The sequence below is a fragment of the Dendrobates tinctorius genome, unplaced genomic scaffold (assembly GCF_039654945.1).
Source record: "Dendrobates tinctorius isolate UK_male_01 unplaced genomic scaffold, ASM3965494v1 ptg000063l, whole genome shotgun sequence".
Lineage (NCBI taxonomy): Eukaryota > Metazoa > Chordata > Amphibia > Anura > Dendrobatidae > Dendrobates > Dendrobates tinctorius.
Window position 1 is genome coordinate 28183135 of NW_027361731.1, and position 16352 is coordinate 28199486.

Genomic DNA, 16352 nt, shown 5'->3' on the forward strand with positions numbered 1-16352 from the left:
TGGGACTTGTGTCCTCGTGTTTTGGGGAAAGGGGTGATGATGCTGGGGTGGAGATCGCTGTGCCACCAGATTGTGTGTGTGTGTGTGTGTGTTTTCATCTGTATGTGTACGATGCTCAACCTATTGTGTTCTGCACCTCATGTGAGGAGGGAGGGGGGTGTCCTGCACCTGGCTGTGTGTCCCACCCCTGAGGGTTGGGAAGGGAGAAGACGTGTGTGTCCCGCCCCTAAGGGTTGGAAGGGAGAAGAGGGGTGTGTGTGTGTCCCGCCCCTGAGGGTTGGAAAGGGAGAAGAGGTGTGTGTGTGTCCCGCCCCTGAGGGTTGGAAAGGGAGAAGAGGTGTGTGTGTGTCCCGCCCCTGAGGGTTGGGGAGGGAGAAGGTGTGTCCCGCCCCTGAGGGTTGGGGAAGGAAGAAGAGGTGTGTGTGTGTCCTGCCCCTGAGGGTTGGGGAAGGAAGAAGAGGTGTGTGTGTGTGTCCCGCCCCTGAGGGTTGGGGAAGGAAGAAGAGGTGTGTGTGTGTGTCCCGCCCCTGAGGGTTGGGAAGGGAGAAGATGGGTGTGTGTCCCGCCCCTGCGGGTTGGGAAGGGAGAAGATGGGTGTGTGTCCTGCCCCTGAGGGTTGGGAAGGGAGAAGATGGGTGTGTCCTGCCCCTGAGGGTTGGGAAGGGAGAAGATGGGTGTGTGTCCCGCCCCTGAGGGTTGGGAAGGGAGAAGATGGGTGTGTGTCCCGCCCCTGAGGGTTGGGAAGGGAGACGGGGTGTGTCCCCCGCCCCTGAGGGTTGGGAAGGGAGAAGATGGGTGTGTCCCGCCCCTGAGGGTTGGGAAGGGTGAAGATGGGTGTGTCCCGCCCCTGAGGTTTGGGAAGGGAGAAGATGGGTGTGTGTCCCGCCCCTGAGGGTTGGGAAGGGTGAAGATGGGTGTGTCCCGCCCCTGAGGATTGGGAAGGGAGAAGAGATGTGTCCCGCCCCTGAGGAGTGGGGAAGAGGGGTGTGTGTCCCGCCCCTGAAGGTTGGGAAGGGAGAAGAGGGGTGTGTGTCCCGCCCCTGAGGGTTGGGAAGGGAGACAAGGTGTGTGTCCCGCCCCTGAGGGTTGGGAAGGGAGATGGTGTGTGTCCCGCCCCTGAGGGTTGGGAAGGGAGATGAGGTGTGTCCCACCCCTGATGGTTGGGAAGGGAGAAGAGGTGTGTCCTGGCCCTGAGGAGTGGGGAAGAGGTGTGTGTCCTGCCTCTGAGGGTTGGAGTAAGAAGTGTGGGTGTCCTGCCTCTGAGGGTGGAGGGGAAGAAAAAGTGTATCTCACTTCTGATGTGTGTGGCGGGGAAGATGTGTGTTCCACCCCTGAGGTCTGGGGGGGAGAAGAGGTGCATGTCTTGCCCCTGGGGGGGAGTGGTGTGTGTATCCTGCCCGTTGGGGGAGAAAAGAGGTGTGTTTCCCGCCTTTTGAGGTTGTGGGGGGGAGAGCTGTTTGTTTCGCCTATGAGGAATGGGGGGAATAGGTGTGTGGGTGTCCCGCCCCTGAGGGGTGGAGGAGTGTCACTTGTCTTGCTCGCTGTCACCGGCTCCTATCAGATCATTTCTTTGTGTAAGGAGATGGCAGGACAGTGTGTTGTACCGGGGTGATGATGTGTCGGGTGATGATGTGTCAGGTGATGGCGGCACAGTGTAATATACCGGGATGATGTGTCAGGTGATGGCGGCACACTGTATGACCCTGCGTACTGTCTTTGCCTTCGCTCCACACTCGTATCTGCTGTGCTCTCCTCGGCTGCCGTATTTGTGGTGTGTTCTGCCTCGCTTGTCCTGGACTGATGCTCTGATCACCTGGGAATTCTCTGGAGGAGGAAGAGAGCATCAGGAATATGACCCTGTCCTGGAGTTTAATAGGCGCAGTCTGCAGGCCAGCGACTGGGCGATCTGTGCACAAAAAGAGGATATAACATAGTAACATAGTTTTGAAGGCTGAAGGAAGACCTTATGTCCATCTAGTTCAGCCTATTTTTAGTGCAGCTGTTCTGCATTGTTGATCCTGGGGAAGGCAAAAAACCCACAGAGTAGAAGCCAATTTTCTCCATAGGAAAAAAAATTCCTTCCCCTAAGCTGGGTCAACCATCTACCTATAATATTATGTTATTCGTAACTTTCTATACTGTTACTCACAAGAAAAGCATCCATTCCTTTCTTACATTCATTCAGTGAGTTGGCCATCACCACTTCCTCAGGAAGAGAATTCCAGAGCCTCACTGCTCTTACTGTGAAGAACCCTCTTCTATGCTGGTGCAGAAATTGTCTTTCCTCCAAATGAAGAGAATGCCCCCTTGTTCTTGTCACAGTCCTTGGTACAAACAGTTCATGGGAGAGATCTCTGTATTGCCCTCTGATATACTTGTACATATATATTAGGTCTCCCCTAAGTCTTCTCTTTTCTAGGGTAAATAGACCTAATTTTGATAACCTTTCTGGGTATTGTAGTGAACCAACTCCATTTATCATTTTAGTAGCCCGCCTTTGAATCCTTTCAAGTTCAGTAGTGTCTTGGCCTGGCCTGTGCTTCACACTCGGGAGGGCCCCCTGCCCGCCTCTGGCCTGTACTTCACACCCTGGGCCCCCTCTGGCCTGCGCCTGGCGACTCATTTGGCCTGCGCCTGGCACCTCTTTTTGCCGACTCCACCTCTGACTTCAGCCCAGCACCCTCTCTGGCTTGCCCCCGACATGTTACAGCCTCCGCTCATCTGCCGCCTCCTATAATCTCTCATCAAATTATCCGGTGAGGAGCGGGGGAGGGGATCTGGCAACGTCAGCGCAGCCTGGACTCTGCTGCATGGCAATCACCAGTTAAGGAGTGGCACCGGGTGGCCAAGGGGCACCAGACACCATAGCTGGGGGGGGGGGGCGGCGGGCACTGCTCTATAGTTGTGGTGAGGGAAGGGGGGCCCGACACTGCGCTATAGCTGTGGTGGGGGGACGGGCACTGCTCTATAGCTTTGGTGGGGGGACGGGCACTGTTCTATAGCTGTGGAGGGGAACTGTTCTGTAGCTGTGGGGGGGCACTGGCACTGTTCTATAGCTGTGGCGGGGGGACGGGCACTGTTCTATAGCTGTGTGGTGGGAGGACGGGCACTGCTCTATAGCTGTGTGGTGGGGGGGGACGGGCACTGCTCTATAGCTGTGTGGTGGGGGGGACGGGCACTGCTCTATAGCTGTGTGGTGGGGGGGACGGGCACTGCTCTATAGCTGTGTGGTGGTGGGGGGGGACGGGCACTGCTCTATAGCTGTGTGGTGGTGGGGGGGGACGGGCACTGCTCTATAGCTGTGTGGTGGTGGGGGGGACGGGCACTGCTCTATAGCTGTGTGGTGGTGGGGGGGACGGGCACTGCTCTATAGCTGTGTGGTGGTGGGGGGGACGGGCACTGCTCTATAGCTGTGTGGTGGTGGGGGGGACGGGCACTGCTCTATAGCTGTGTGGTGGTGGGGGGGACGGGCACTGCTCTATAGCTGTGTGGTGGTGGGGGGGACGGGCACTGCTCTATAGCTGTGTGGTGGTGGGGGGGACGGGCACTGCTCTATAGCTGTGTGGTGGTGGGGGGGACGGGCACTGCTCTATAGCTGTGTGGTGGTGGGGGGGACGGGCACTGCTCTATAGCTGTGTGGTGGTGGGGGGGACGGGCACTGCTCTATAGCTGTGTGGTGGTGGGGGGGACGGGCACTGCTCTATAGCTGTGTGGTGGTGGGGGGGACGGGCACTGCTCTATAGCTGTGTGGTGGTGGGGGGGACGGGCACTGCTCTATAGCTGTGTGGTGGTGGGGGGGACGGGCACTGCTCTATAGCTGTGTGGTGGTGGGGGGGACGGGCACTGCTCTATAGCTGTGTGGTGGTGGGGGGGACGGGCACTGCTCTATAGCTGTGTGGTGGTGGGGGGACGGGCACTGCTCTATAGCTGTGTGGTGGTGGGGGGACGGGCACTGCTCTATAGCTGTGTGGTGGTGGGGGGGACGGGCACTGCTCTATAGCTGTGTGGTGGTGGGGGGGACGGGCACTGCTCTATAGCTGTGTGGTGGGGGGGGGACGGGCACTGCTCTATAGCTGTGTGGTGGTGGGGGGGACGGGCACTGCTCTATAGCTGTGTGGTGGTGGGGGGGACGGGCACTGCTCTATAGCTGTGTGGTGGTGGGGGGACGGGCACTGCTCTATAGCTGTGTGGTGGTGGGGGGACGGGCACTGCTCTATAGCTGTGTGGTGGTGGGGGGGGACGGGCACTGCTCTATAGCTGTGTGGTGGTGGGGGGGGGACGGGCACTGCTCTATAGCTGTGTGGTGGTGGGGGGGGACGGGCACTGCTCTATAGCTGGAAGGGGGGGGTGGGCACTTCTGTGGTGTTGACGCTTGCGGCTGCACACACTGACTCTGTTGTTCTCCTGGTGACGCCCCGTCTGGCAGTGAGTCCTTGAGGCCCATGTTTATTAACCGGTGCCCGATGTGTACTGAGGATACTCTTCGCCCGGGGTCTGTGCCGCTCCCCTCCCCCCCCCCCCCCCTGTGATGATCTCTTTGCTGCTCCCTACCTTACATGACTGTGCCCGGTGTCTCGCTCCGCTTCCGCCCTCTCTGCTCCAGTGTCACTTTCACACAATTTGTTCTTTTCACCTGGTGACATAAAATGATAATGAGGAGAGCGCCTGTAATTACCAGTGAGCGGCGGAAACGCTCCGCAGCACATTACACACAGCAGAGCCGCATGAATAATACAGGGCAGCGCCAGAGATGTATTGGTGTCAGAGAGCAGACCGAGCGGCAACGGTGCACCTCTCCCCCCCCCCCCCCCCCATCTGGTGCGCTACCTGAGTGCACCTCTCCTCCCCCCCCCCCCCCCCATATGGTGCGCTGCCTGAGTGCACCTCTGCTCCCCCCCCATCTGGTGCGCTGCCTGAGTGTATCTCTTTTCCCATCCCCGTGCGCTACCTGAGTGCACCTCCCCCCCCCCCCCCATCTGGTGCGCTGCCTGAGTGTATCTCTGTTCCCATCCCCGTGCGCTACCTGAGTGCACCTCTGCTCCCCCCCCATCTGGTGCGCTGCCTGAGTGTATCTCTGTTCCCATCCCCGTGCGCTACCTGAGTGCACCTCTGCTCCCCCCCCATCTGGTGCGCTGCCTGAGTGTGTCTCTGCTCCCATCCCCATGCGCTACCTGAGTGCACCTCTGCTCCCCCCCATCTGGTGTGCTGCCTGAGTGTGTCTCTGTTCCCATCCCCGTGCGCTACCTGAGTGCACCTCTGCTCCCCCCCATCTGGTGCGCTGCCTGAGTGTGTCTCTGCTCCCATCCCCGTGCACTACCTGAGTGCACCTCTGCTCCCCCCCCCCATCTGGTGCGCTGCCTGAGTGTATCTCTGTTCCCATCCCCGTGCGCTACCCGAGTGCACCTCTGCTCCCCCCCCCATCTGGTGTGCTGCCTGAGTGTGTCTCCGCTCAAATCCCTGTGCGCTACCTGAGTGCACCTCTGCTCCCCCCCATCTGGTGCGCTGCCTGAGTGTGTCTCTGCTCCCATCCCCGTGCGCTACCTGAGTGCACCTCTGCTCCCCCCCATCTGGTGCGCTGCCTGAGTGTGTCTCTGCTCCCATCCCCGTGCGCTACCTGAGTGCGCCTCTCCCCCCCCCCCCCCCCCCCCCCCCCAATATGGTGTGCTGCCTGAGTTTGTCTCTGCTCCCATCCCCGTGCGCTACCTGAGTGCACCTCTGCTCCCCCCCATCTGGTGCGCTGCCTGAGTGTCTCTGTTCCCATCCCCGTGCACTACCTGAGTGCACCTCTGCTCCTCCCCCATCTGGTGCGCTGCCTGAGTGTGTCTCTGCTCCCATCCCCGTGCGCTACCTGAGTGTGTCTCTGCTCCCCCCCATCTGGTGCGCTGCCTTAGTGCATCTCTGCTCCCTTCCCCGTGCGCTACCTGAGTGCGCCTCTGCTCCCCCCCCCATCTGGTGCGCTGCCTTAGTGCGTCTCTGCTCCCTTCCCCGTGCGCTACCTGAGTGCGCCTCTGCTCCCTTCCCCGTGTGCTACCTGAGTGCGCCTCAGCTCGCCCCCCCCCGCCCATACAGTGCCTGATGTAGGTGATGCCCGCTCGCTTATGTGGTGAATGGAGGGGGTGATGCCCGTTCGTCTCTGTGGTGGTGATGTCCACTCGTTTCTGTGGTGGATGGTGAGGGTGATGCCTGCTCCAGTTTAACCCTTTCCCTCTCTCATAGCTCCTGGATCCCCGCTGAGAGTGCAATGACAAGTCTGGACGGCAGCCATGGGGAGAAATCACGCCAAACCTCTGCCAAGACCACCGCCCCCAAAGTGGAGGTCCATCGTTCTGTGTCCCGAGAGACCCTCACCATCCGCTTCTCAGCTATGGGGACGGAGGAAGAGGAGGAGGAAGAGACCCTCAGCGTGGACATGGACGACCAGAAGGTGGTAACAGCGGTGGAGGCCAGCGAGGACCTCTGCTTCGATAGCGCTGCACACGTGACCTCCAGCCCCGCGGCCTCCCCCACTGATGCCATGCTCCAGTCTTCATTGCCAACCCTGCTGCCTGCCACCATGCCACCCCCAGAAGCGCCTGGTCAGTCCGGGCTTTCCAGCGCCGTGCCATTACCCCTGTCCTTGTCTCACAGCAGCCTGGCCTCCCCCAGCGCGTCCCCTCCCTCAGAGCAGAAGCCATTGCTGGTCTCCTCACCCTCCAAAGTGCTGGCACTGTCCACGGCTGCGCCCGCCATATCTGGACCAAAGCCGTTCCTGAGCTTGGTCAAGTCTCTGTCCACGGAGGTGGAACCTAGAGAGGCCGTGGCGCCCACCCGGCACCGGCACCTGATGAAGACCCTGGTGAAGTCTCTGTCCACGGACACCTCCAAGCAGGAGGTAGAGGGCGGCGCTCCCCGACCACCTGACTCCAAACTCAACCTGCACCTGTTCAAGCAGTTTACACAACCGCGGAGCAGCGGCGGAGACTCCAAGACCGCCCCATCCTCGCCCATCACCTCCCCGTCCGATGGACGATCCTTCTTCAAGGTGACGGAGGTGGAGGCCAAGATCGAGGACACGAAGAGGCGCTTTTCCGAGGTGATCTACGAGCCCTTCCAGCTGCTCAGTAAGATCATGGGCGACGAGTCCTCCAGCTACAGGTCCAAAGCATTGTCCTCCAGCGCTTCTGAGCTGTCCAGCCTCTCCAGCCTCAATGGCCACCTGGAGGCCAACAACAACAACTACAGCATCAAGGAGGAGGACGGGGATGATGAGTGCACCACCGGGCAGGAGAAGGAGGCTGGGAGCAGGGGCCCGGCCCTGGCCCTTGACTCCTGCTCGCTGTCTGCCCTGGTCAGTAAGGAGGACGAGGAGTTCACCGAGCTTTACTCTGAAGACTTTGACTTTGAAGATGAGGAGGCAACAGAGGCTCCGGAGGAGGCGGCCGGGGTCTGTGGCACTGCGGACGACGAGGGTGATGAATACATGGAGGCCCCTGAGGTTCCCGGTCTGACGCTCTTCTTCCTGGTACTTGCTGTCTACGCCTATCTCCTCCTCCCCCTTCCCAGTTACCTGGAAGGCCTGTGTCTGGGAATGGCCGTTGGTTTCATGGCTGCCATCGCAGTCATTTGGCTTTTTGCATCTCCTCGTTCTTCACATGGACGTCTGTGCCGGCATGAGAGCCCGGTGGAGCCGCTGAGCATTGCGGAGCCGGACATATGGAAGGTGAGCGCAGTGCATGCTGGGGCATTATGGGGAAGCGCGGGGCCCGATCTCCAACCTGTCCTTGTCTTCTAGGGGTGGATGAACGAGATCCAGAGCTACGACCCCGAGACATACCACGCCACCCTGACCCACTCCGTGTACGTCCGGCTGCAGGGTGCCACTCTGCGCCTGTCCAAACCCAACAAGAACGTGTCCCGCAGAGCCACCTTCAACGAGGCCAAACCGGATGTCACATATGTCAGCCAGAAGATCTACGACCTGACAGACTGCAAGGTGAGCAAAACCCCGAGAGGCCCCGCCACCTTAAGTCCCCACTGTCGCCATGTTACCAGCCACCTCTCGCGCACAGGTCCACCTCGTCCCGCACAGCCTGGCACGGAAGCGGCTGTGGAATAAGAAGTATCCCATCTGTCTGGAGCTCGGCCGGCAGGAAGACTTCATGTCCAAGGCTCAGAGGGAGAAGGAGACCACTGAGGAAGGGGAAACCCCGGCCGAGGACGGCTCCCAGCATGATGGCGGCAAGTCCTCCACAGGCAGGAACGCCTCGGGAGGCAGGGACCAGGTGCTTTACCTGTTTGGAAGGACGGGCCGAGAGAAGGAGGAATGGTTCCACCGGCTGCTGCTGGCCTCCAAAATAAAGAGCGACGTGAAGAAAGCCCTGAGGTCAGGTACGTCAGCCACGAGACAGACCATGTATCATAGGCCATTGTATATGGTCGGCGAGATGTTCTTCACCTGAAATGCTGTGCCCTTTTTTTCTCCACCTTTGATCATTGTGGACACTGAAATCTCTATTTTACCCTCACCGGTCCACAGGACTTATCCAAAATGCATCAGGCTTGTTTAGATGTTCTTTTGCATACTTGTAACACTGAATTTTATGGTGAGCATGCAGGAGAGGTTTTCCATGCCTTCCATGAAGGCAATATTTGTGCAGGTGTCTCTGAACAGTAGAACAATGTGCCAGAACATCTGCTCAATCTTTCTTAAAATATTTTGCAGTCAGGGGGGGGTTCTGATTTTCCTCTCTAGCAATCCTACAAGCAGCTCTCACTGAAATTTTGCTTAATCTTCCAGACCTCATCTTGAACTCCACTGCTCCTGGTAACAGCCATTTCTTAATTACATTTCCAACTGATGAAAGGACAATTAGGAAACGCTTTATCTTCTAACAGCCTTCTCCTGCTTTGTGACTCCCACCATTTTCATTTTTAAAATGTAAAAGAAGAATATATATAATATTATTGTACACCTCTGTCCCCCCAGGACCGCTGCTCGCACACAGCCGGCAGGGCAGTCAGTCCGGGGTCCTCACTCACAGCCGCAGCAGCAGTAAGGGCAGCACGGATGAAGTCCTCTCCCAGGTCCGCGCCAAGGAGCTACCCACCGGCGTCCGGCAGAAGGTGCTGATGGACTACAGTGTGTACATGGCCCGGTGCATCCCACAGGAGGAGCCGAGCCCAGGAGAGAGCCCCGTAACCAGTGCAAACAGCAGCCCCACCGCAACCAAGAAGGTAGAGGGGCCGCAGCCGGGCACATAGCGATATCTGGTGGCCGCAGCCGGGCGCGTAGCGATGTCTGAGGGCTGGAGCCGGGCGCGTAGCGATGTCTGGGGGCTGGAGCCGGGTGCGTAGCGATGTCTGAGGGCCGGGCACACATGTCGCTCCTCCCTCCGCAGGGCGTGTCTGGACAGGTGAGCGGAGAGCAGGCGGACCTGGCGGAGCAGGTGGTCCTGGCGCAGCAGGCCTGGGTGAATGCTCTGCTCGGGCGGATGTTCTGGGACTTCCTCGGGGAGAAGTACTGGTCCGATATGGTGTCAAAGAAGATCCAGATGAAGCTCAGCAAGATCAAGGTGGGTGCACCACTACCCTCATCATTGTCCTGATGTGAGGGGTTAATGGTCTGAGGGCAAAGTCTGCTGTAAGGTTTAACCCTTTCCTGGCTCTGTACACTGGGAATCTCCTTCGAGCTGCCGGCTGCCCCTCCCCCGCTCAGTAAGCCGCTTTCCTCCGGAGATCAGTAGTAAATCCCTGATGTGTGACCACGGTGAGTGCCCCCTGCTGGCTCCTCCTAGCTGCTGACGCCCTTCTCCTGGGGGTTATATGCTGTGTACTGTGACCATGGTGAGCGCCCCCTTCTGGCTCCTCCTAGCTGCTGATGCCCCTCTCCTGGGGGTTATATGCTCTGTACTGTGACCACGGTGAGCGCCCCCTGCTGGCTCCTCCTAGCTGCCGACGCCCTTCTGGGGGTTATATGCTGTGTACTGTGACCACGGTGAGCGCCCCCTTCTGGCTCCTCCCAGCTGCTGACGCCCCTCTCCTGGGGGTTATATGCTCTGTACTGTGACCACGGTGAGCGCCCCCTTCTGGCTCCTCCTAGCTGCTGACGCCCCTCTCCTGGGGGTTATATGCTCTGTACTGTGACCACGGTGAGCGCCCCCTGCTGGCTCCTCCTAGCTGCTGACGCCCCTCTCCTGGGGGTTATATGCTCTGTACTGTGACCACGGTGAGCGCCCCCTGCTGGCTCCTCCTAGCTGCTGACGCCCCTCTCCTGGGGGTTATATGCTCTGTACTGTGACCACGGTGAGTGCCCCCTACTGGCTCCTCCTAGCTGCTGACGCCCCTCTCCAGGGGGTTATATGCTCTGTACTGTGACCACGGTGAGCGCCCCCTGCTGGCTCCTCCTAGCTGCTGATGCCCCTCTCCTGGGGGTTATATGCTGTGCACTGTGACCACGGTGAGCGCCCCCTGCTGGCTCCTCCCATCTGCTGATGCCCCTCTCCTGGGGGTTATATACTCTGTACTGTGAGCGCCCCCTGCTGGCTCCTCCCATCTGCTGATGCCCCTCTCCTGGGGGTTATATACTCTGTACTGTGAGCGCCCCCTGCTGACTCCCCTCTCCTGGGGGGTTATATACTCTGTACTGTGACTTCAGTGAGCGCCCCCTGCTGGCTCCTCCTAGCTGCTGATGCCCCTCTCCTGGGGGTTATATGCTCTATACTGTGACTACAGTGAGCGCCCCCTGCTGGCTCCTCCTAGCTGCTGATGCCCCTCTCCTGGGGGTTATATGCTCTATACTGTGACTACAGTGAGCGCCCCCTTCTGGCTCCTCCTAGCTGCTGATGCCCCTCTCCTGGGGGTTATATGCTCTGTACTGTGACCACGGTGAGCGCCCCCTGCTGGCTCCTCCTAGCTGCTGACGCCCTTCTGGGGGTTATATGCTGTGTACTGTGACCACGGTGAGCGCCCCCTGCTGGCTCCTCCGAGCTACTGACGCTCCTCTCCTGGGGGTTATATGCTGTGCACTGTGACCACGGTGAGCGCCCCCTGCTGGCTCCTCCCATCTGCTGATGCCCCTCTCCTGGGGGTTATATACTCTGTACTGTGAGCGCCCCCTGCTGGCTCCTCCCATCTGCTGATGCCCCTCTCCTGGGGGTTATATACTCTGTACTGTGAGCGCCCCCTGCTGACGCCCCTCTCCTGGGGGGTTATATACTCTGTACTGTGAGCGCCCCCTGCTGACGCCCTTCTCCTGGGGGTTATATGCTGTGTACTGTGACCACGGTGAGCGCCCCCTGCTTGCTCCTCGGAGCTACTGACGCCCCTCTCCTGGGGGTTATATGCTCTGTACTGTGACTACAGTGAGCGCCCCCTGCTGGCTCCTCCTAGCTGCTGATGCCCCTCTCCTGGGGGTTATATGCTCTATACTGTGACTACAGTGAGCTCCCCCTGCTGGCTCCTCCTAGCTGCTGATGCCCCTCTCCTGGGGGTTATATGCTGTGCACTGTGACCACGGTGAGCGCCCCCTGCTGGCTCCTCCCATCTGCTGATGCCCCTCTCCTGGGGGTTATATACTCTGTACTGTGAGCGCCCCCTGCTGGCTCCTCCCATCTGCTGATGCCCCTCTCCTGGGGGTTATATACTCTGTACTGTGAGCGCCCCCTGCTGACTCCCCTCTCCTGGGGGGTTATATACTCTGTACTGTGAGCGCCCCCTGCTGACGCCCTTCTCCTGGGGGTTATATGCTGTGTACTGTGACCACGGTGAGCACCCCCTGCTTGCTCCTCGGAGCTACTGACGCCCCTCTCCTGGGGGTTATATGCTGTGTACTGTGACTACAGTGAGCGCCCCCTGCTGGCTCCTCCTAGCTGCTGATGCCCCTCTCCTGGGGGTTATATGCTCTATACTGTGACTACAGTGAGCGCCCCCTGCTGGCTCCTCCTAGCTGCTGATGCCCCTCTCCTGGGGGTTATATGCTGTGCACTGTGACCACGGTGAGCGCCCCCTGCTGGCTCCTCCCAGCTGCTGATGCCCCTCTCCTGGGGGTTATATACTCTGTACTGTGAGCGCCCCCTGCTGACGCCCCTCTCCTGGGGGGTTATATACTCTGTACTGTGAGCGCCCCCTGCTGACGCCCTTCTCCTGGGGGTTATATGCTGTGTACTGTGACTACAGTGAGCGCCCCCTGCTGGCTCCTCCTAGCTGCTGACGCCCTTCTCCTGGGGGTTATATGCTGTGTACTGTGACCACGGTGAGCGCCCCCTGCTGGCTCCTCCGAGCTACTGACGCTCCTCTCCTGGGGGTTTTATGCTGTGTACTGTGACCACGGTGAGCGCCCCCTTCTGGCTCCTCCTAGCTGCTGATGCCCCTCTCCTGGGGGTTATATGCTCTGTACTGTGACCACGGTGAGCGCCCCCTGCTGGCTCCTCCGAGCTACTGACGCTCCTCCTGGGGGTTATATGCTGTGCACTGTGACCACGGTGAGCGCCCCCTGCTGGCTCCTCCCATCTGCTGATGCCCCTCTCCTGGGGGTTATATACTCTGTACTGTGAGCGCCCCCTGCTGGCTCCTCCCATGTGCTGATGCCCCTCTCCTGGGGGTTATATACTCTGTACTGTGAGTGCCCCCTGCTGACGCCCCTCTCCTGGGGGGTTATATACTCTGTACTGTGAGCGCCCCCTGCTGACTCCCCTCTCCTGGGGGGTTATATACTCTGTACTGTGAGCGCCCCCTGCTGACGCCCTTCTCCTGGGGGTTATATGCTGTGTACTGTGACCACGGTGAGCACCCCCTGCTTGCTCCTCGGAGCTACTGACGCCACTCTCCTGGGGGTTATATGCTCTGTACTGTGACTACAGTGAGCGCCCCCTGCTGGCTCCTCCTAGCTGCTGATGCCCCTCTCCTGGGGGTTATATGCTCTATACTGTGACTACAGTGAGCGCCCCCTGCTGGCTCCTCCTAGCTGCTGATGCCCCTCTCCTGGGGGTTATATGCTGTGCACTGTGACTTCAGTGAGCGCCCCCTGCTGGCTCCTCCTAGCTGCTGATGCCCCTCTCCTGGGGGTTATATGCTCTATACTGTGACTACAGTGAGCGCCCCCTGCTGGCTCCTCCTAGCTGCTGATGCCCCTCTCCTGGGGGTTATATGCTCTATACTGTGACTACAGTGAGCGCCCCCTTCTGGCTCCTCCTAGCTGCTGATGCCCCTCTCCTGGGGGTTATATGCTCTGTACTGTGACCACGGTGAGCGCCCCCTGCTGGCTCCTCCTAGCTGCTGACGCCCTTCTGGGGGTTATATGCTGTGTACTGTGACCACGGTGAGCGCCCCCTGCTGGCTCCTCCGAGCTACTGACGCTCCTCTCCTGGGGGTTATATGCTGTGCACTGTGACCACGGTGAGCGCCCCCTGCTGGCTCCTCCCATCTGCTGATGCCCCTCTCCTGGGGGTTATATACTCTGTACTGTGAGCGCCCCCTGCTGGCTCCTCCCACCTGCTGATGCCCCTCTCCTGGGGGTTATATACTCTGTACTGTGAGCGCCCCCTGCTGACGCCCCTCTCCTGGGGGGTTATATACTCTGTACTGTGAGCGCCCCCTGCTGACGCCCTTCTCCTGGGGGTTATATGCTGTGTACTGTGACCACGGTGAGCGCCCCCTGCTTGCTCCTCGGAGCTACTGACGCCCCTCTCCTGGGGGTTATATGCTCTGTACTGTGACTACAGTGAGCGCCCCCTGCTGGCTCCTCCTAGCTGCTGATGCTCCTCTCCTGGGGGTTATATGCTGTGCACTGTGACCACGGTGAGCGCCCCCTGCTGGCTCCTCCCATGTGCTGATGCCCCTCTCCTGGGGGTTATATACTCTGTACTGTGAGCGCCCCCTGCTGACTCCCCTCTCCTGGGGGGTTATATACTCTGTACTGTGAGCGCCCCCTGCTGACTCCCCTCTCCTGGGGGGTTATATACTCTGTACTGTGAGCGCCCCCTGCTGACGCCCTTCTCCTGGGGGTTTTATGCTGTGTACTGTGACCACGGTGAGCACCCCCTGCTTGCTCCTCGGAGCTACTGACGCCCCTCTCCTGGGGGTTATATGCTGTGTACTGTGACTACAGTGAGCGCCCCTGCTGGCTCCTCCTAGCTGCTGATGCCCCTCTCCTGGGGGTTATATGCTCTATACTGTGACTACAGTGAGCGCCCCCTGCTGGCTCCTCCTAGCTGCTGATGCCCCTCTCCTGGGGGTTATATGCTGTGCACTGTGACCACGGTGAGCGCCCCCTGCTGGCTCCTCCCAGCTGCTGATGCCCCTCTCCTGGGGGTTATATACTCTGTACTGTGAGCGCCCCCTGCTGACGCCCCTCTCCTGGGGGGTTATATACTCTGTACTGTGAGCGCCCCCTGCTGACGCCCTTCTCCAGGGGGTTATATGCTGTGCACTGTGACCACGGTGAGCGCCCCCTGCTGGCTCCTCCCAGCTGCTGATGCCCCTCTCCTGGGGGTTATATACTCTGTACTGTGAGCGCCCCCTGCTGACGCCCCTCTCCTGTGGGGTTATAGACTCTGTACTGTGAGCGCCCCCTGCTGACGCCCTTCTCCTGGGGGTTATATGCTGTGTACTGTGACTACAGTGAGCGCCCCCTGCTGGCTCCTCCTAGCTGCTGACGCCCTTCTCCTGGGGGTTATATGCTGTGTACTGTGACCACGGTGAGCGCCCCCTGCTGGCTCCTCCGAGCTACTGACGCTCCTCTCCTGGGGGTTTTATGCTGTGTACTGTGACCACGGTGAGCGCCCCCTTCTGGCTCCTCCTAGCTGCTGATGCCCCTCTCCTGGGGGTTATATGCTCTGTACTGTGACCACGGTGAGCGCCCCCTGCTGGCTCCTCCTAGCTGCTGACGCCCTTCTGGGGGTTATATGCTGTGTACTGTGACCACGGTGAGCGCCCCCTGCTGGCTCCTCCGAGCTACTGACGCTCCTCTCCTGGGGGTTATATGCTGTGCACTGTGACCACGGTGAGCGCCCCCTGCTGGCTCCTCCCATGTGCTGATGCCCCTCTCCTGTGGGTTATATACTCTGTACTGTGAGTGCCCCCTGCTGACGCCCCTCTCCTGGGGGGTTATATACTCTGTACTGTGAGCTCCCCCTGCTGACGCCCTTCTCCTGGGGGTTATATGCTGTGTACTGTGACCACGGTGAGCACCCCCTGCTTGCTCCTCGGAGCTGCTGACGCCCCTCTCCTGGGGGTTATATGCTGTGTACTGTGACTACAGTGAGCGCCCCCTGCTGGCTCCTCCTAGCTGCTGATGCCCCTCTCCTGGGGGTTATATGCTGTGCACTGTGACCACGGTGAGCGCCCCCTGCTGGCTCCTCCCAGCTGCTGATGCCCCTCTGCTGGGGGTTATATACTCTGTACTGTGAGCGCCCCCTGCTGACGCCCCTCTCCTGGGGGGTTATATACTCTGTACTGTGAGCGCCCCCTGCTGATGCCCCTCTCCTGGGGGTTATATGCTGTGCACTGTGACCACGGTGAGCGCCCCCTGCTGGCTCCTCCCAGCTGCTGATGCCCCTCTCCTGGGGGTTATATACTCTGTACTGTGAGCGCCCCCTGCTGACGCCCCTCTCCTGGGGGGTTATATACTCTGTACTGTGAGCGCCCCCTGCTGACGCCCTTCTCCAGGGGGTTATATGCTGTGCACTGTGACCACGGTGTGCGCCCCCTGCTGGCTCCTCCCAGCTGCTGATGCCCCTCTCCTGGGGGTTATATACTCTGTACTGTGAGCGCCCCCTGCTGACGCCCCTCTCCTGGGGGGTTATATACTCTGTACTGTGAGCGCCCCCTGCTGACGCCCTTCTCCTGGGGGTTATATGCTGTGCACTGTGACCACGGTGAGCGCCCCCTGCTGGCTCCTCCCAGCTGCTGATGCCCCTCTCCTGGGGGTTATATGCTCTGTACTGTGAGCGCCCCCTGCTGACGCCCCTCTCCTGGGGGGTTATATACTCTGTACTGTGAGCGCCCCCTGCTGACGCCCTTCTCCAGGGGGTTATATGCTGTGCACTGTGACCACGGTGAGCGCCCCCTGCTGGCTCCTCCCAGCTGCTGATGCCCCTCTCCTGGGGGTTATATACTCTGTACTGTGAGCGCCCCCTGCTGACGCCCCTCTCCTGGGGGGTTATATACTCTGTACTGTGAGCGCCCCCTGCTGACGCCCTTCTCCTGGGGGTTATATGCTGTGTACTGTGACTACAGTGAGCGCCCCCTGCTGGCTCCTCCTAGCTGCTGACGCCCTTCTCCTGGGGGTTATATGCTGTGTACTGTGACCACGGTGAGCGCCCCCTGCTGGCTCCTCCGAGCTACTGACGCTCCTCTCCTGGGGGTTTTATGCTGTG

The 16352-nt window shown here is 60.0% G+C and overlaps 1 protein-coding gene across 3 annotated transcripts in view; it reads left to right on the forward strand.

Annotated features, from left to right (window-relative positions):
• TEX2 (testis expressed 2) overlaps positions 1-16352 on the forward strand; it is a 32859-nt gene that overhangs the window by 3067 nt on the left and 13440 nt on the right. For all 3 annotated transcript variants that reach the window (XM_073579752.1, XM_073579754.1, XM_073579753.1), the window contains exons 2-6: positions 6217-7699; positions 7772-7972; positions 8049-8367; positions 8966-9213; positions 9378-9551. In XM_073579752.1, the coding sequence (XP_073435853.1) occupies positions 6242-7699; positions 7772-7972; positions 8049-8367; positions 8966-9213; positions 9378-9551 (2400 nt within the window). In that variant the 5' untranslated portion in view covers positions 6217-6241. The remainder of the gene's footprint in view (positions 1-6216; positions 7700-7771; positions 7973-8048; positions 8368-8965; positions 9214-9377; positions 9552-16352) is intronic.